Source organism: Mustela lutreola, chromosome 2, assembly GCF_030435805.1.
Source record: "Mustela lutreola isolate mMusLut2 chromosome 2, mMusLut2.pri, whole genome shotgun sequence".
Classification (NCBI taxonomy): Eukaryota; Metazoa; Chordata; class Mammalia; order Carnivora; family Mustelidae; genus Mustela; species Mustela lutreola.
The window spans coordinates 130,977,951-130,999,070 of NC_081291.1; the positions used below are offsets into that span (position 1 = coordinate 130,977,951).

Here is a 21,120-nt window from a genome sequence, read left to right on the forward strand (position 1 = left end):
TGAAGATATGTAGACAGATGAGTCACAGGCATCTGAAAAGAGTCCAGCATGAACAGAATTTGGATAAGTTTGAGTTAAAATGACTCAAAAAATATGCCAAAGAACCTTGGATCAGGGGTTGTTAACAGTTTATCTATTGGTATATTTAAGGAACAGAGAGGTATACTGTATTTCTTTCCTGAACAGTACAGTTTTTTGTGCATATAGAGGAATGCATAGAATAAATGAAGGGGTTATAGAGGAATGAATGAAATGGTCTTTCAGGGTGTCCTCTGTTTCTGGGGTTTTGTGATTCTCTAAAGTATTTCCTTTAGTGAAGATGCAAATTATGAAACAAAAGTCTAATTTACCAGACTTGAGTTTTCTCCATGGTGTAAATACATTTATAGAACATATCTGTCTGTTTCAAAGGAGTAACCATAGCTACTTTTTCCTGGTTATAAAATGTAAGCGCCATTTTGGTTCCTTCTCTTGCTTGGGCCAAATATCGAACAGGGCTTTTTTGGTGGAGTAGTGAGAGGAAACCTCAATTGAGGTTTTTTTTTAACTTAAAAATTTTTATTTAAAAATTTTTTAAAAAGATTGTATTTATTTAGTTGACAGAGAGAGAGAGCGAGCGTGCGTGAGCACGCATGCATGAGCTGGATAAGAAGCAGAGGGAGAAGCAGGCTCTCTACTGAGCAGGGAGCCCAGTGCGGGACTTAATCTCAGGACTCCAGGATCATGACCTGTGCCCAAGGCAGACGCCTAACCAACTGAGCCACCTGGGCACCCTGCAATCAAGTTTTAAATACTACCAAATTAATTAAGTCACAGCACCCATAGCAGTTAGTTGCACATCAGTCTGATATCATAGAACTTCTTTAGCACTGGGAGAGAATCCTAGACTCAACAACTCTGATTTCTTCCCTTGCTCTGTAGCTGAGTAAGTATAGGTTCAGAGAGAGACCATAATTGGCTAAAGGTTGCACAGCCAGTTAACAGCAAAATTGTTATTCGAATCCAGATGGTGTTGTACTAGAGTCTTTCTGAAAATTTCAAAGATGTAAAATATTATAACCTGTCTGTTTTCCATAATGAAGGTGTGGAATTTAGAGTAACTTGCCTTAATTTAGTCATCAAGCCGGAAGTGAATCCTGTGTCTTCTTAATCTACTATTTATGAACAAAAAAGGTTAGTGTGATATTTTAAGGGATTATTCAATGAACTAGTGTATCAGAGTATTGAGAGGATTTCAAGTTGTCATAAAAAAATTATGCTTGGAGCCAAATCAGAAGAGATTAAGTGAATAATTAGGCAAGGATTGAACATAGCAGTTAGAATAAATGAGCAACAAATTTGGCAGTAGGTGATTCATCTGAAGTTTTATTCAGCTAGAGGCAGTTATTCATTTAGGGACAGAGGAGTCCCTGAGTCTCAGTGGAGGAATTGTCTGGAATGGTGTTTCTAGCCCTGGTTGCACGATAGAATCACCTGAGGAGCTTTAAATCCAGTCCTGATGTCTAGACCCCACCTCTGACCAATTAGGGCAGAATTTCTAGATGTGGAGCATTTTTTTTTTTTTTAAAGCTCCTGAGATGATACAAATGTTCAGTCCTAGTTGAGAACCTCTGGTAGGGCTATGCTTCTATACGTACAGGCTTTGGTGCTATTGTTCTAGAACCACAAAGCTGATGGGAATAGGTCTATAACATCCATGTCCTTAAATCTTACTATTTTTAGTCCTATCAGACCCATTTGCGCCATCTTTGCTCTCAAGTTTCATTTTTGATTTTGTCTTTAAAGTTAAAAAAAAAAGGCATTTGTGAAGGGGTTCGACTTTGGTAGTTCCTTGTGTAGATTTTAATTTTTTTATGTGCCACAGAAAGTTCTACATCAGTATAGCTAAGATGCTCCGTTTTGGCCTTTATATTAAGTCAGGGTTAAAGAGATTGAGGCCCCAAATTGTTCAGATCAGAATAGACTAGCTTTCATCTGTCAATAGTAGCATACTGACCGCTTTTAAGAGGGGAAATCTTACTTAGCAAGAACTCTTTTCAACAAGACTCAGGTCAACTCAGGCTGCATGTACCCATCTCTCTGATCTTATCAACTCAGGTCTTAGTATAATCAGGGGACATGTATTTGAGGGACCAGTGCGAGGCAAAGATGTTTTTTGTGACCTGTTCCCAAATATCCATCCAGTAGATAATAAAATGCAAAGAGGAACTCACTATTTAGATACTACTAATGTTCATACCCAAGTTTGAGGATGGCCGGGGCTCCCCAGCATTCTGCAGAATGAAGTTATAACGGCAGGTGCGTTGGCTGGATGAATCATGGAGAGTGGCCTGTAGGGAGATAATTCTCCTGGTTAGGGTGAAGTGTGGGCAGTTGTTTCATATTCTCAGTATTGAGGTCTCTAGAAACATTTGCATGAACTGTCTTGCACACAGGAATTATAAGGTGCCAAAAGTTGGAAGATAAGATGAAACAGGTATGGGCACTGGAGCTACAAATATCTGGGTTAGAATCCTCATTTCACTTCTCATAATTGTGGGACCTTGAGTGCTAGCAACAACTTCTCAGAACCTCAGTTTCCCCATCTATAAAATGGAGACAATGAAAATAATAATAATAATAATAATAATAATAATAGTTTACTCGTAGGATTGTGTGACTTTAAAATAATCTTAGAAATAAGGAACTCTGAAATAATGAACAGGGACACCTGGGTGGCTCTGTCGGTTAAACATTTCCGCTCAGGTCATGACTTCAAGGTCATGAGATCCAGCCTGCATTGGGTTCTGAGCTCAGCAGGGAGTTTGCTTAAGATTCTCTCTCCCATTTCCCTCTGCCCCCTCCTGCTTGCACCTGTGTGTGTGCTTGCTCTTCTGCAAATAAGTCTTAAAAAAAAAAAAAAAAAAGCAATAACAAACGGGAGGCATGTAGGTCCTGCATACAGTGGTCACTGCTCTGGTGATCATCAGTTTGGTCAATGTGAAAGCTGGAAAGAGCTGAGAGCTTGAAACATGGGGATGGGCAAGAACACCAACTCTGAAAGATCATTTGGAAGGAACTAATTCTATGTCACAAAGCTGGGTATGGATTTTTCCCTTTAAAAGTTTGTCCTGCTATCTTTAGGGGAACAGATACATACACACATGCATGGGCACATGTATATAAAACATTTCTCCTGCCCTCAAAACTTTAGCTCAACTCATTTTTTGGGAAGAGGTCTCACTACCTAGCTTGGTGTTGGACATGGCTTTGTTCCAGGGTATACAGTTCAGCCTCAGTCTGCTTGTCCTATTTAGGAATCATTCTAGAGACTTCTATCAGGAAGAGGCCATGGCAGGTTCTAAGGAATGCCCTAGAAGAAGGAACAAGTTGACTCTCCTCCCATATTATTGTGGATGAGAGGCCGCTGATGATCTTAAAGTTATGTTAAAAGAAAAAGACAGAAATGTTTAGCAAATGAAACCAAATAACTCTAAACCCAGTAACTCTTACACCAGACATGATACTAACTCTAAAATAAATAGTATTTTGTCTTTCCTTATCAAAGGTAAGACCAATTTTAGCAGTTCTGGTCTGCACTAGAGAGGATTGGGGTTTGTCATACCTTAGGAAATTGCAGTCTGGCTTTTAGGAAATTCCAGGAAGAGGACCAGAACAAGTCAAGAGCTTTACAGTGGCTCAAACATTGTGGTTGTGGTATAAGAAAGTGGGTAGTTTTGAACACATGGGGCATTATTAAGTGAAATAATAGTATAGAGCACAGGGCCTGCATATAACAAGCACTACGTTGCTTACAACTTTTATCATTGTATTTGGGCCTTTATATGTTCTGGGAGGTAGTCTCTGTATTTGACCAGTATTATCTCTTTTAATTCTTGCAACAACTCTGTTGTATACTAGTATCATGGGACGCAGAGAGGTTAAGTAACTTACCCAGGGTCACATAGCTATAGGTGTTCAAACTAGTTCATTCTCCAATTCATTTATTCAAGCAATACTTACTGAGTACTTGTTGCATAGCAGGCTCTGTCAGGAACTGGGCATAACGCAGTCCTTCCCCCAATGAGATTATGATTCAGATGGACTGGGCCATACATGAAGAAATAAACATATGCTTTGTGGTGGTTAATGTTGTGGAGGAAACAAATAGGGAAGGGGAAGGGGATGCTATAGGACAGGGTAGGGGGTGTGTTTCATGCAGGGATAGAGGAAGGCCTTTGTGATGAGTCTTTGCTCCCACATATCTTGAGTGGGCTGTGATGGCACTTAGATGCTTGAGAGTTAGGACCTAAGCTGTGTATCTCTTTCATGGCTGCCTCCCACGGAGAGTTTCTGTGTACCAGGCGGGACCTTGTGAGGTGGCAATGTGGACACATGTTAGGGTTGAAGCTGATAGTGGCTCCAATCAGATAGGATATTTTCTTTATATGTCACCTCCCGAATTAACTGGCAGGGTGCTTTGCTCTGTGAGGTCGACCAAGGATCCGGATCCCTTTATTTTGTGACTTCTGCAGCTCCTGAAATGTTGTCTCTATCTATATGTTCATCAAAGCCAAGTTTCATTCCTGTTTGAGGGGATGAGGCAAGGAACAGTGGGGGACAATGAGTTCCTTTGTCAGGGTGAGATGGAGAGGTTGCCCACGCCAGTTGTTCCCTCTCCCATTGGTTATTGGGTCATGGGTTAGGTGTGCACAGACTCTGGAATCAGACTTTTGGGGTTCATGTCCTAGCTCTGCCACTTGGTCGAGTGATTTAAACCTCTCTGTTTCCTCATCCATAAAATGGACATGATGAAATCGTACCTAGTTCATAGGATGAGGATTAAAGGTGTTAATTTTTAGAGTACCCAGAACAGTGCCTGGCAGATAATAAGCAATTATGTACATAATTGGCACCCCAGGCTGCAAGGAAAACTGGGGAATGCAGTTTTGAGCTGAGCAGCCCAGTATCTTGTCCAGTAAAGCTCAGCAGGGTTTTTGTTTCTAAAACAAGGAAGAGGGAGATGTATAAGGGATATTATGATGATATAATTTGCATCTAAAATGGGAGACTTTTGCCAGTGAAAGGATGCCACCATTAATAATGACACTGATAACAACAGTGAGATCACAGCCATAGAAAAGAACTGTCCTGGGAAAACTGTTGTGTGGGGTACTTCATCACAGAGGGAGGCGGTTATAACTCACTCCACCACAGCGTGTCTGATTGACTTATTTCACAGCTTTTTAAATTAAAAATTACAATCTGAGAAGCTGACTTCTGTTTTCAGGAATAGGCAGAGGGGTAGGTGGAGGGGACATTAAGTATTAGCCCCATTTAAATAAAACTCCAAACTACCCGACCTCTTGGAAAAGTATAAAGTTTCTTTAACAAAAGAAACTTTGGTTAAGTATGCTGTAGAAATCAATACTGACAAGGTATTCACAGTGCCTAGCACTCTGCTGGGTGCATTAGGGAAAAGGAAAAAAAGAGAAAGCACTCTGGGTGTTTTTGGTTTCTGGTGGAAAGAATAGTCTCGATTGGTTTGCGATTTGCTTTGGAGAGTAGACCTAAATATCAGCCTACAAATCAACCATTTCTCAAGTATGAGCATCTTTATTTATTTCATTGCCACCTTTTAAAGTTATCTTTAGTATTGGCAAATGGATTCCTAACAGGTTTCAAAAGCTCTGCCTTTTGCCAAGTTATTCTGAAGTATTCTTAGACTCTAAAGAAAAATTAGTCTTGCTCTGGGACTCAGAGAGAGAGGAGCCTTCACTAGGTAATAAATAATGGATCCAGGCTGGAAGGGGAGGTGACCACCTACAGTGTGAGCCACAGAGAATTCGAAAACCTCCTTGAAGATGTCAACCAGCCTGAATTTTCTTTTTCTGTCTGAGAGAACTAATATGTTGTGGCAGATAAGGAGACACAAATGAGAAATGAATAGTAACTCCAGGTTCCTAACAACGTAAGAAAATGTGATTAAAAAAGTGGAGCTGATAAGAGGAAAAAGCATAGCCAACCGCAAAGATCCATCCTCCACCTTACATATCCCCAACAAATAAACCAATGCATTTCAGCAAATGGTAAATAATGCCTAAAATGGCAGAAGCTAGAGTTGAGAAAATAAGAACCAGGTGTTGGAAAGAAGCAAAATCAAAAAGAGCATACATTTTCCGTCAACAATCCCCACCATAAATCGTAGCAATGCCACCATCACGACCTGGAGCCCGCAGGGAAGAGACTGTTGTAAAAATGATAAATCAGAATCACTACACACCAGGTCTTGATAAAACAAAGAAAGTTGATTCCTGGGTCTGAGATACACACACACACACACACACACACACACACACAATTGCAGAGGAACAAAGCTTGATCAGGGAAGGGCCCAAATGTGAGAAAATGCAAAGTTTGGAATCTGGTGGCTGCTTAATATTCAAGTGGAGCTGAATGCTGAATAATACAGTGGGAACTGATGACTCAGTGGCATCCGGCTGCAGCAAAGTAGAGATATATTACAAATTTCTTGCAAGAACAGAACAATATATATGCCAGTGACTGTTCATCACATTTTTATGTATTCGTCATATCTGGAAACAAAAGAGAATATACTGTCTCTACCACCTTCATAAAATTGGGTTAACGTATTTTCTGGGATTTTGTTGTTTTATTCCTTTCAAGAAGCAACACTCCCTTTAAGAAAAAGGTTCATGTGTAAAAATGAACTATTGCTGGTGCACTTCTTAAATGATTGCCCTAATTGCACTCCTGATAGACCCCCCAGAGTCTGCAGATTTTCATGTTTGTGTGTGCTGTGCAGGGTGTGTGTGTAGGAGGCAGGGTGGGAGAGATGGTGGAGTGACTGAGGGGCCAGAGAGGCAGAAATCACATTGAAGGTGTCTCAATCGGACTGCGATACTGGATCTCCAAAGCACTGGCAGTTGCTCTTGGGGACTCCCAGGGACTGTTTAGTAAGTCAGCAAGGTTTCTAGAAGGGGAGATGGGAGATCTGTGTGTAGAAATTTCTAAGGTTTTAAGTGAAAACACAGTAATCACAAGGAGTTTTAGACAAAGTGCTTACTTAGCTCAGAGTCCTCTGACTCTAGTCCATGACACTGAGTCCATGAAGGGATTGGGATTATGGTTGTCTTTGGCCTTCTGTTTCCCTAGCTGGCTTTACCTGAGAGTTGGTGATCCATACCTAGTAGCTTGGAATGGCCATTCTAAGATATAGATTTTTATCTGATGACTTCTGTCTCCATATCCTTTTGACCGTTGTTTGGCCTAAGAGCAATGGTTCTCAAATTGTGGTCCCTGGACCCAATAGCATTAGCCTCACCTGGGGGGGGTACTTATTAGGAATGCAGATTCTCAGGTTTCATCCCAGACCTGCTGAATCGGAAATACAGAGTACGGGGTATCTCAGCAGGATGGGTTTTAACAAGCTCTCATGAAGATTAAAGTTTATAACATCAGTCAAGGGGAAGTGGGCTAACGATTGCCAAGGGCCTCAATGTGATTACTAAGCTAGACTTGTGTATTCGTTGTCATACAGTCATGCTTGAGTTTAGACAGGATCATCCCCATTTTAAGGATGAAAACAGATAGACTCAGGATTTCAAGAATGTGCTCAAGATCATGTGACCAGCTGAATGGCAGAGTGAGGATCATGACCGTAGTTCCTTCTGATCCAAAACTTGTTCTTTCTACTCTACCGTGATGACGAGCTGTGGCTCGACATCGGCTCCCAACTGGTACAGAATGGAGCCCAGTTAGTTCTTTAGCATCTGTAGAATTTATGACCTCTTCACAAGTAGATTGACACAACTCTTTGTTAGGCTGTACTGCTCTATGGGTTTTATTTTCATGTGATTCAAAACTTACAATCTTTTATGTGGAAGGGTTGGACCCATGAACATTTTAGTAGCTCTCTGAATGAAGGTCAAAGTAAGCAGAGAATGAGAGGTAGTGTGTAGAAAACGATGGAGAACACATGTATTGGGAACTGGGAGGCTTGGGTTCGAGTCTGTAGTTCAGTGGCCATGTGACTAAGCCACCTAATTTCTCTGAAGCTCAGTATACTCTCACCTCTGTAAAATGGGCAGAGAGTTTTGTCTCTCTCAGAGGTTATGGAGAGGGTCAAATGATATAAGGTAGAGGACAATGTCTTGGGATTCCCCAGTGTCCTTGAAACTTAGAATCAAATTATTGTTGATATAATGAGGAGACAAGGATTAAAAATAAAGTTAACTACATCCAGTATCAGGGATGTGCTCTCTCTGCTTTGGATCACTTCTGTGGTAGAGATAAGGAACCTCATGAGGCAGTCAGTATCTTTATTATAAGTGTATCTTTGACAGATAAATTAATTATTCTTAGGCACAGTGCCAATCCTCATAAATAATACCTACGGCACCGGAAGAGGCTTGGGAATATGTGTGATGAGGAGTGATAGAGCCTGCGAAAAATGGTCAGGTTTGCCCGTGGTGAGAGTGGCACGTAAACTATGCCAGATCGGGGAATATCCAATTTGAAAGAGAGGCTGGAGATCTGAGATAGGACTCAGAAAATGGGAGAACAAGTCTGGGAGATCTGAAGTGCTGACAGACGGGTAGTTTTTAGGGATGGTCTGGTAACCTACAGCAAAGACTCAGTTGTGGGGAAATTCTACATCTTCTTCATGCAGGCAAACCCTGACTCTAAATTTGAACTCTTCTTTATCTCTCTCTCTCCCTCCTTCCCTCTCTCTCTCTCTTTTATTTGCCTTTTTCAGTAAATGTTAAGTACTGTAATGGAATTTTTATCATTACAGATACTTCATGTAAGGTACTGAGATAGACATTACATGTTTACTCCACCATTTAATCTTTAGAACAACCTCAACATTTTGGTTCTTTTATTCCCGTTTTGCAGAGGCAAAACTGAGGCCCATGATGGTTAAACAGTTTGCCAAGAAGACATAGTAAGTGGCAGAGTTACAGCCAGGACAGTGAGCTGTCAGGGCTCAGTCCAGTCTTCACCCCCCCATCCCTGCTGCTGAGCTCTGGACATCCAAGTGGTCACAGTTGTAGAGACAGGATCCAGCCTGTGCAGCTGTGATGGCAGCTCTTGGTGTCTGAAGTGCCTCCGAATCTCATTTTGAGGGTTTCCCAGGTGCCTTGAAGTCTTGACAATCCCTCTCTGAGCTGGCTGACTGGCTTTATGTATCAACCCACCCACCACCCCACAATCCGTGCTCTGTTCATTGTGAATTTCTCTTCCCCCCTCAAACACCATGCACCTTTTGACTCTGGTCAGCATTTTTTCAGTATGTGAACCTGAGATCTACCTGCTCGTTAAAGATCCAGACTTCTGATCTCTGTTTTAGACCAGCAGAACCAGAATCTGAGAGTGAGGACCAGCAATTGCATCTTAAGACAGCCCCTCCCCTCGTGATTACTTTGAACATGAAAGGTTGAGAACCACTGGTCTGCCTTTGTAAGTGCTGTGCTGCCTCCTTAGAATGCCTCTCTTGCATTTCTTTCTGCCCCTCTGCCTTTTCTACCACATGGGTATCTTCAAGTGCTACCTTGATGGTGCCTCTTTTGTGAAATATTCTTGGTTCTACCATAGCGTAGTTATCAATCTCTACTTTTGTTCTCCCCATTGATTTGTTTCTGTCTCTATTAGAACATCTTGTAGTGTACTCAAAATACATCTCTGTTCTCTCTACTGTGTGTTTTTTTCAGAGCAGGGACTGTGCCCTGTTTATTCTCATTCTTCTCCCCAGTGTTTTGCACAGTGCCTGACATCAAGTGGTACCCACCCACGGTTTGTAGGCAGGAAGACAGGATGCAGCTGTCTTGTTCTCTGAAAAAACTTGGGAAGTGGGCAAGTACAAAAACTGGGATCAAGTTATCCAACGTAGGGCACAAAGGCTGGGAACTTGCCCCATTCTAATGGGGAAGGCTAACATTCAGCTTCGAAAGCCCGAGGAAAAGTCACTGTTAGCTACCAGCTTAGGACTCTTAAAATTCCTCATTGCTTGAATCAAGAATTGTTCTCAGACCTACAAGTGGGGGTCATCTGCACCAGGTGATTTTCAGATGCTGGGGAAGAGGAGAATCTCATGCAGACCATTACTTCAGCTTCTGTGGATTAAGTTTGTGATGGTCAGTGCTCTGAGATCTGAATGTGGGAAGCTTTGACAGTTGTTATCGACTGAGGGGAGTGTTGTTTCAAATGTGGAGACACCACCAAGCTACTTTGCTCTGAAAGGATAGGGAAAGTCCCTTAATCACATTTTAGCTGGAACTGTCATTGTCCTGCTGGTGTTTGTGACTTGCAGCCTTTTAAGAAGTATCTTTTTGATTTTAACCAGGGTTGCACAGTTGTGTGAATGCCTCAATGGAGACTTAATATGACAGCTTCTAGGACCATGAGCTGGCTAGATCCCGTGGTTCCAATTCTCCAGCAGCTCCTCCTTTTGACCAGGACTAGGAAATGAGCCTCTGAAATGGTGTCTGGATAAGGAGGAAAGGCCACTCATTCTTTTTAAACCTTTTTATTTTTATTCAGTCACTTCATTTTCAGAGTCTTCTTTTTTATTGAATTTACCATGTTATAAATTCACCTATAGCAATTTAGATGGAAGAAAAATTAAGGTTTGCATTCTTTTTTTAAAATTACTTTTGTTTACCTGAAACCAAAAAAGAGAGACTACTAAAGATTATCTTGTGTCAGTCAAGTTTCAACAGCAAATGCTAGAAAGTACCAGTGAGAGCAAGAGCATTCCTATTCCTGGGCAATTTGTTTCTGTCCCTGTTGGCCTGCATATGTTCTAAGACTTTCCAGGGTGGTTGTTTCTATTTAAGGCACATCGTCTGTGGAATTCCGAAATACAAACCAGGTCTTTGAAATTTTTGATAAAGCTCAGTTCTTAATAATAGGACAGCTTCAAATGCCCTCCTAGCCACTTGGCCATCTGTAAATAAATGAAGTTCAATGAGGAAAATCGCATAAGGAAGCCGTTTTGGTTACCATTTCCATTTTGTTTATCACATCATTAGATTTCAAGATGACAAATATGGAAAGAGTGTAAGAACACTTAAAAAAAATTACCATTTGAAGCTTGGATTTGAGTTCAAACACTTAATCTAAAGGAGACTTGCGATTCGAATGTGAGTTATTTATTGTCTTTGTCAGTTTACAGAATTTAAATTTATGTTGGGATGAAGCAAATTCAAGGCTACGTTTGAACAACCATGGTGTACATTCTGCTTTTTGAATTACTTATTCTTCAAGTAGAAGCTCTTACAGACTCTGTTTGAGGCCATGGGCACTAGTCCTGGGTAGACATGGATATTATAATCAAGATTATTATTGTATCCTGATGTCCTCCTGGATGTTTGCCTGATCACCGGGCTGCATTTATACCACCTGAAATGGAAGTAATTCTAATTTATAGCTCAAAATGTGGCTGACTAAGCCAAATGGCGAACCTTTCATTATTTCAGTTTTATGGGTCGTGTCTCAAGGGGTTTGGTTCAAAAAAAGGAACTGCTGCTCAAAAGGAGAAAGTCTTGTTTGTACGAGGCGGAAGGCACGGAGGCAACAAGTTAGGGTATGTCCAGCCACTGTGTTGAGCAGACCATTTGGTGCTGCTGCCCCATTGGTATATAGACACCTAAATATGTACACTGGACATGCATGGACAGACAGACACGCCAAAGGATAGGCAGACACATGACACAAGCTAGCAGAGACCTGCAGGGGAAGAGAAAGGGACTACGCTCCCCGGGGGAGTAAGGCTGCGGTCCAGAGCCCTGAGCTCTTTCCTTGCCCTCTCTCACACATCTTTGCCCTGTGCTGGCGGCAGTGCTGCCCACACGTGAGGGGACAGGAGAGAGCAGTGCATGAGTGTGTGTGAGTCTGAGTGTTGTGTCTGTGTCTTCCTTGACAATGTGGCACTCGGAGCTTTATTCAGTCTCTGACACAATGTGGCCTCTGTAGAAAAGATATTAGGAACAAAAAACAAGCTCAAAGATTCAGAAGCAGGCTGCCAGAATTATTAAGAAAAACATTAAGATGATGCCATTAAAAACATATGGGGATTCTATAAAGCTCTGAAAAGAAAATGTTTAATTATGCGCCGTATGCAAAAGCCATCACGTTTAGATTAATACTAAAGACTGAAACTGCGTGGGGCTTAAGTGGTCCACAGTGATGCATCAATCTTTTTACTCCTTTAAAAATAATGTTTTTCTTTCGCTGATGACAAATACCTTTCAAACTGTTGAGATCATGCTGCTATAGTGATGCATGGAGTTTAGTGAAGTCCAAAGTTACTAACAAAAGTTTCCAAATTAACTTTTCAAGGTCCTTGAGTTAGATTTCTTTCCTTTCCTTTTCTCCCCTACAATTCTCACTCTTCCCGCCCCACAGGAGTGCCCCTTCCCTCTCTCTAGCACACAGAGGTTGCCTATCCTGGCAGGTTGGTTAGAAATACTTGGTTTTGAGAAGGTTTCCCATTTTAAGACACTGTAATGACTCATTGCCGAACCTTTAAGTGTTAATCGTTTCAAGGATTTTGATTTCCATTCTCAGTAGCTCACTCTAGAAGCCTTAAGACGTGCAGAACTCTTGTCCCTTTTAAATAAATATGAAGACTCTTTTCTTTCATCTGAATCTGCTGTGTTTTAGAATCACCATCATTTCCTTTAGGTGAAGAATCATGATTTTCTTTGGCTTTGTATGTGGGTGAGGAGTGCCACAAAGAAAAAAAAAATCAAACTTCTAGCTAGTAGAGCTTCTGAATGAGTATACTGGATGTAATCTGAGTTAACAGAAGTCAGAATTGCACAAAGTGACTTGGCTTTAGTTACTTGATTACTGCCCTCACTTTTATATTCACACAAGTCTGAATCTAGGAAAGGTGCACATGTGGCTTCTCAAAATTAAAAAAAAAAAGCGTATGGATTTAGAAAATGATATAAGCAGGATATATTTTTCTGAAAATCTTCACTCACCTTAAGAAGGTCGGAATATATTCTGTTGGTACTAGTTCACCGTAGGGAATTTTATGGACTTAAACACTTGGGATTTTGATCCCCATTTATTGGGGTAGGCTTCTTTAAGTAAACATGTGGCTTATGAATCAGTGGACAGATTTGTTACTCACACTTGAATGTGTCAAAACATTTTCTGAAGTGTCAGTCAGGCTCGCTGCAATAAAAATATAAAACTCCCCCCATGTCTGTCATTTTCTATATTACATATATGATTGAAAATTACAAATTACCCAGCCTGCAATTATTTTTAATAAAGGTGGCAGGCTTTAGGAACCTGACTGGCTTACTCAAATGCCTGTCTGGAAACAGGCTCACCCACTGTCCGTGTCAGACTCTGGATTCAGGTACATCGAAGCCTGTAGGAGTGATTTTGTATATGATTTGCTTTTTGATTATAGAATCCTGACTCAACCATTGTTTCAAGGTTTTCCTCCTGTGTATTTGTTTTTGTGTGAGAAACTTTTTACTTCAGTTGGTTAATAGCCAGATACTTTTTACAAAAAGCCACCTGTTCCTGAGTTTACACAGGATATGTTGGATTTATGTAATACAATAGGATCAATTTAATTACGCTTTTCCTTAAGTACAATGCTACCTGGAATTACTTCACTACCTGATACAGGCTTACTCTTTGGAGACCAAAAAAACCCTACACTAGCCCTGACTTAAGTTAACCTTAAGGTATTTCATTACCCCAATTTCTTCTAATATGCATTAAAGGCTATATACTTTCCCTATGAAGAAATGGCTGTTGTGAACTCCCCACAGTCCTTGTTATTTACAATGTTTCAAAGCTTTAGAATTACTACAAAAGATTTACTCATATAGCAGAGCATGTAAAATTTAAAATCAATAAAGTATATAAATTTTGCTTGTCTCCTTGAATTGATTCCCTACTCTAATAGCTCAATACTGTAATACTATATACTTTTTTATTTCCAATGTCATTACCCAATAATAATCTCTGGACTTTCCTGCCACAGTGCTGGGGCAGTTTGGAATTTCTGACAATATTCTTCACAGACAGTTGTCACAGGCAATTGTTACTCCTCACACAGCTTCTAAAAATGAATAAACACATGAGAAATATTAGTTTGGTTCTGTGATATTAGAAACTCAACTAATTTCTTTTGACATGGTAAATGTGGCTGAGCATTTGATTTTGTGGTAGAATTGAGAAAGATTTGAATTGGGAATGTCTTAGCAGTGGTAGATTAATTCCATAAATGTCTTTTTTTTTTTTTTTTTTAACAAGAGGTATGAGGTTCAGTTTTCTGTAATTTTCTGACAAGAGTTCTTATGACCGTTGCTTTACTTGAAGTTAGAAGATAAGGCACATACAAGAGGGACCTAATGTGGGAGAGTTTAACATTTTCTGGCAATACTTAGTTTTTTATTCTTTACGCGTATTCACAAGGACAAATTCGACCTCATTTCAGAAGTTGCTAGTATTTTGCAGAGTGCAACACAGCTCTCCTTACTTGATTTAGAAATATAGTCCTCGGCAAAAGGAGGCACATGAGGTAGGGAACAATTACTCCAGCACTTACCCTTAAATTCACTAGTATAGTTCTTTGCTTAAATCATGGTGGTATCTGGGTCCCAGAGCAAAAAGGGTTGAGCTGACCTTGGTTTCTTGAAATGCAAAATGTCGTCAAATCCAAACATGCCCGTGAAATCTAAACTCGCTTTCATTTCTTAATGGCCACTCTCAGACTATAAAGAACACAGACAGAGGATTGCTTACTTAGGCATGAAAACAGAAAAGGGTGTCCATGCTTCGCGCCAGGTATTTTTGCTTGCTAAAGCAGTGCTTTCTAGCCAATCTCTTAAATTCTTCCTTCTCTTATGTTTGTTTAGTGTAGTGATTGACAGAACCCTCTACAAAAAAAATGCCAGAGGATCTTAATTTGAATCCCAGTGCTTTGACTTTGCTTTGTAACCGTGTGCAGTGCTTTAACTTAGAGTCTACACTCATAAAGGAGGATTAAGGACTTTGGTCCTACCTCACAGAGACATTGTAAAGTAAGCACAGGACAATCTGCAGGGCCCTGTACATGTTAAAAAGTTCAGATTCTGCGTCCCCATATTCCTTTCCACCTGAGCTAATATTTAGCTCTAAGATGGAAATTCCTCATAGATAGCTTTAGAGATTGGATTGCCAGATAAAATACAGAATGCCTGGTCAAATTTGAATTTCAGATAGACAACGTGTATGTATTTGTATAAACATTTGTAATGTGCGTATAATATTTGTTGCTTAGCTCAGATTCAGATTTGCCTGGGGGCCCTGAATTTTTCTTTGCTAACCTAGTAATCTTCCTGAAGTGTTCTGGCTGGAATATTTTCTTAGATATTTGTGTAGATAACAGACTAAAGAAGCTTGGGAGTGGGTCCATAGAGGACCTTCATGCTTCCAGATTAATGGCTAAGGACTTCACCCAGTGTGGTAGCTGCAAGTATTTGGTCATCTGTTAAGCAGATTTGTAGTACAGAACTCAGTATCTGATCTGCAGAAGGGCAAATTGAGCCTGGTTCTTCCTTCTCTCCCGAGGGAAATTGTCTCCCTCGGGAGGGAGGGGAATTACCTGCAGTGCTGAGTGTTGATGGTGAATTTTCCCTGGAATGCCATTGCTCTACACTGATCATTCCTGAGGATTATCTTTCCTCCAATCTGTAAGAACCAGGTTGTGAAATCTAGAGAAAGAACAAGACCTCTCTTTAGAGGACAGAGGCACTTTCCAAGACCCAGCACCCCGGTGTTTGTGTGGTCCCTGCTGGGGTTTTGTCCGGGACTGTCTGGAAAGGCAGATTGCTTTTGGAGTCCTTTCTACTTAGTATACTCACCATCAAATTTTGTTTTTAATTATCTGTTTAAAAAAGATAAAGGAGCTCAGCTAGGCTGATTTTAATTTTAATTTTTTAGAGTGATGCCCACTTAAAAAATTATCTATAATATGATGTCATACTTGTCTCTTGACATCTCTTATGCTGGAAAAGTCTTGCAGCTAATCAGGGTTCTTTACATTTAAATCTTCAAATGCTGGATCTGGCACTAAATAGAGGATCTTTACAAGTATTTTGTGTACTTCAATTACTGAGAACACTCACTATTTCAGAGCACTAATAAAATCTGGCCAAGTCTAGGTAGTTGACACACATATCTGAAGAAGATTGATTGCATTATCGTAAGTTTTCTTTTTAAATTTCTTCTGCCACAATGGTTTCTACCAGCTACATCTATACTTTATACTATTACCATACTTTTTTTCCTTGCAGTCACATCAATATGATCACATGTGATTTCCGAATGCCCAGGACTAAGATGCCTGGAAATTTTAGAAGGACCTAATTTGCTTTTCTGGGGTCACCTAGACCACATTGGCTACTGTACTTTGGAGCAGTAGGTTTGTTCCCTGTAAACCAAGACAGATGTTACTCAGTCTATCATAATGTAAATAATAAGCCTAATTAAGATGCAGAATTTTTACAAACTCCACATACCCTCCAGAAGACAATCTAAAGTTCTGACTGACATGTGGAATGTGGTGGCCCCATCTACAGCTGACCCTTTGGTCCCTTAAGAAGAGAAACTGAAGCTCATTAAGGTCATAGACTGATCTTACTCATCTTTGCATTGTATCTCTTTGGAAAATATTTTTTAATAAGTTTGCCATGAGAAGAATGAAAATGGAAATGTGTAATTGAGTTAGGTTGCCACTTGCCCTTCAACATGGAAATGCTAAAACTTTTACTCACATGACTTTTATAAAGCAAAGATATTAAGGTCCTATATGGAGCAGTGGTTTTCAAACTTGAGCGTGTACCTAAGTCCCTTGAGCTCTTGTTAAACCCCAGATTCCTGGGTCTCACCCAGAGAGTTTCTGATTCAGTAGGTCTGGAAGTGTCTGAAAATTTGCATCTCTAACGAACTTCTATGTGATACCAGTGCTACACCAGTCTGAACCACTCATCTCAGAGCATCAATCTGCATACTCTGGAGTACTAAGAGAGTTGGAGGTGTGTGAGAACATTTTGGGTGACCAGCTTACTCACACGAGGGCTTCCAGGTCTCTCTTCCAATGAAAAGTTATATATTCATGGGCTTTGGTTTTTTTATCCTTGGAAATGGACAACAAAAAGTACAGGCGTTCCTTCCTTTAGAACAAGAGATTATCATGTTCAAATCACAATGGGCATTCACAAAGTACTTCTTAAGGGGTAGGCATACAAAAATAATCAAAACACATATACTGAGCTTGAGGATTTCAAAGCACATTGTCTCAAGAAATGTTAGGGCAGTGGGCAAAACATATGTTATGGACAAAGATGTAATACGGCTGTTTTTGACTGTCTGCCCCCAAGGACTCCAGAACCAACCAGCCTAGACCTTCGCCAGTCTTTCCTGTCATAGGGATCTCTGGTCCCCTGTCTCATCCTTCTAGCCCCATCCACATTTTAGACTTAACCCCATGGTCTCTGTGATGCTTATTCAATAAAAAATAACAATGACCCATATTATCCTTCCCATTTATGGAACTTTATCCATTGCCAGACTCTGTATATATGCCTTGCTTGTTACAGCAGTTCAGAAAGGTAGGCGATTTTATCCCTGTTGAACATATGAGTAAACTGAAGCTCAGAGAGATTAAATATCTGGGCCAGAGTCACACAACTTAGATAGGTTTTGCAGCTGTGATTTGAAGGCCATCTTGCTGCACTTCTAAGCCACAAGACCACATATTCTTTCCACTTTTCTACACTTTTTTGATTATTTTTAAAATTAGGATTTTAGATTTTTATGAAATGGCCAGTTGCTAAATACATAACTTTTAGATAGTGACCCGTGTTCCTGTTTAACTAAATGGAAGAAGAAAGATAGAAGAACCAAAATGAAGAATGAGAGAATTCTAGAACTTTTAGCAAATAATGACATTTTATGTTTGAGAACATATGTGCTTACCAGAGTGCTTTTGTATTAACAACCTGGCTTGGGTCTCAAAACCCTACAAGGTAAGATTTTTCTTAACATTGTTAGATTGGAAAAATGTAGCCTCCACCCTCCTTTTATAGGAAATTGAATCTTAGAAAGGTTGTTGCTTGGAGAAGCAGTGGACCCTGGATCAGAGCTCAGACCCCATGGTACCCATTTCACTGTAGCGGAAGGCTAAGGAAGAGGAGGTTGGGAAAAGTACAGGGTTGGGGAGATGAGTTTATTGATCTGGACACTCGTGTTTGCAAAAGACAGAAATTGAATTTCAATTTACTAAAAGACAAAGGCAGAGATTTTGCTGGAGCAGGTAACTGAGAAATTGAGGGCAGGTGCTAAACCAGGGATTTAACAATGTCACTGTGGTTCAGGCTCTTTCCATCTCTCTTTTGCTTTCCTCTATGTTGGCTTCATTTTCAGGTTATCTCCCTTCTTACTGTGATTCCAGGAAGCTCTCAGTAGCAAGAAAAGCTCTTCTTTTTCCCAATGTTCCCCATTAATGTCCTGAATGCAGACTTTGGCCTGGCTTGGGCCATATGCCTGACCTTAAACCAGCTGCTGCAGCCAAGGGATGAAATGATCCTATTGGTTAGGCCTGGATCATATGCTCTTTTTTTTTGTAGTCTGGTGTGAAAGAGAATGGAGTCCACCTCATCGGAGCAATGGGTCTATGATTGGGAGAAGGAGACAGCAGCTGTTCCTGGAAAGCCAGAAAATGGATGGTGAGCAGTCAAAAAATGAGTGTCCACTTCAGGGAAAAAAATGGGCAGGGAAAAAAATGGGAAAAAAAAATGGGCAGAGGAGTTTTCCCAAGACTTTGCTTTTTAAAATCCAAGTAGCCTTGGATTTTTTCACCCAGTTTAGGAGGTGTTGGGGGCAAGAAGCCATGTTGGTTTTCTCCTCCTTTCCCCATCTTTCCTTATGATGGGCTCTTCATACAAGTGGAATCTGTCAAGAGCTAGTACTGAGCTGGTGTTTCACTTGGTATCACAGCCATACTGTTTTCTGTGTAGAACTACTTTGTATTCTTGACATTGGAGAGTAGTGATTTACCAGTTAATTTGGTTGCAACTCTACATAGCTGTGCTTTCACACACTGTTTGGTGTGTTTAGATGGTTTCCATTCTTCCTGTGCTTCTGTGTCAGAGTTCATGTGGCTTTGATAAGTCTCACATTCAGTGTTTCATGGATTAAGTGATTGAGATCCTCACAAATCAGGAGCACGTTATCCATTTTCTCATCTGTAAAATGAAGGGTTGGGTGAGATACATTCTAAGATTTAAGCAAAGTCTAGCATAACAGGATTCTATGATTTTAAAATTCAGGTTAGTTCATAGCAGTTATTTTAAAAAAAACTAGGCAAACATTTTTCTACTTTTCTTTTTAAGATGAGCCTTGATTCTACCTTAAGAGAAGTATTTGTGTTTATTAAAAAATTTTTTTTATTAATTTTGGCAAGGAAACAGAAAAAAGTCACGATTTTGTCAGTCTGGCTGTCAAGTTTAAGATGGAGCCATTCCTAGAGTTGAGGATGTCTATTAAATGTGAAGCTGGTAAGGGGAAAAAAAAAACCAGTAGAGAGTAAAATATAGTACATATGTATTTCTATATCCAGGGATTTGAATTTATGGGCCCAGATTTCTATTTCAACTTGGTGACCAGACTCAACAATGAATCCAGTTGCCAGAATTGGAGGTTAGGTCCAGAAACCCAGGAAAAATTCTTTTAAGCTTTATTTTTAAAAGCATTCTCTTGGGGTTGCTTTTGGATAACTGACATCTTACTGTCTCCTCCTCCTTGCCCCTAGGAATCTAGGCTTCTTGCAATGAAATTGGAGGATACCATGACTCACTTGTCAGTTGTTTTCTTATGATAATTTTAATTAAATAGCTATGTATGATTTGATGTTCAGTGTCTTAATTCTCTGTTGGAATGTAAACTTGAGGACAAGGACTATTTTGGTATTTTGTTTGCTGTTGTTGTTGTTGAATCTATAGTATCAGGCATAGGGCCTGACTGAATCCATGTATGGAAATCCTTGGATTCACATTGGGTTCTAATTGTTTTGGGAATGTCTTTATGAGAAGCAGCTTCCATCACTTATGGCTTAGGTGTTCTTCTACTATAATGTCTTGAAAATAACAATAACTCTAGATTTTCTTCTTTAACAGAGTTCTGAAAAACTTTGGGGTTCAGAGAGTATTTTAGGTTGATTGAAGAGAGAGAAAGAATTTATTTGTATAAGTCTTAGAAGTCACTCCCTCCTTTCGATAACTGTCCAGGGACAAGTTAGCAATATCTTTCTCCCCACATCCCCATAAATGTCTACATGCTTCGGTGCATATGGGGTAAGTCTTCACAAAACTCAGAGATACAATCTGCCTAAAAGTAGTAGCAACATTAGCATGCTTGGGTACATCCATTGCCTTATACATGAAACTAAAGGTTCAGGAACCCAACTATTGGTAATTTCCAGCTGAAACACAACATCTGGGCAAGATTTCTGAGCTGTATTTTCTCACTATGCCAAATAGCTCACCTGGAAATAGTTGACCAAGATTTAAGAGGCGATAGTGGTTCTTTTACTTGTTCAGTCCTTGGTCTCCCTGGAGCTTCCTGCCAGGGCAATGATGAGTGATAATTACTTCTGGGTTTTTGTAGTATGGTCCATGGTATTTTAGGTGTTTGTTTTGACCACTAACTGGTTTCATCTAGAACATTATCCATGATGACAGTTGCTTACTTTCAACTGACTTTGAGTTGATTGGTGACCTGAAGAGAAAGTTCCTATTACTTATTCCATGAAGCATGTAACTTCCTACCATCCATATAGACCCTTTTCATTTACCTATGTATTGCAATATTTATTGTCTGTTGTTGCTTAGGTTTAAAAGAAAATTCAGGTTATGACTTCAGCTTCTTTATCTGATCAAAAGCAACTAATGTCCAGATTTCCTTTGTGAGCCTACCCTTAAAGAATTGACCTAAGGAAAATATTAATTTTCTAGGAAGATATTCTTACCTACCTGACTTTGGAAATACAGATGAAAATGTTGCACCCCCTTATGGTAAACAGATGATAGAAGAGAATTTGTG

At 40.0% G+C, this 21,120-nt stretch overlaps 1 protein-coding gene across 8 annotated transcripts in view; it reads left to right on the top strand.

Moving 5' to 3' along the window:
* MECOM (MDS1 and EVI1 complex locus) overlaps positions 1 to 21,120 on the top strand; it is a 543,943-nt gene that overhangs the window by 118,230 nt on the left and 404,593 nt on the right. For 7 of the 8 annotated variants that reach the window (XM_059163536.1, XM_059163528.1, XM_059163529.1 and 4 more), the window contains exon 2: positions 18,648 to 18,746. The exons of the other annotated variant lie outside the window; for it this stretch is intronic. In XM_059163536.1, coding sequence (XP_059019519.1) covers positions 18,648 to 18,746 — 99 coding nt within the window. The remainder of the gene's footprint in view (positions 1 to 18,647; positions 18,747 to 21,120) is intronic. 8 annotated transcript variants of the gene reach the window in all.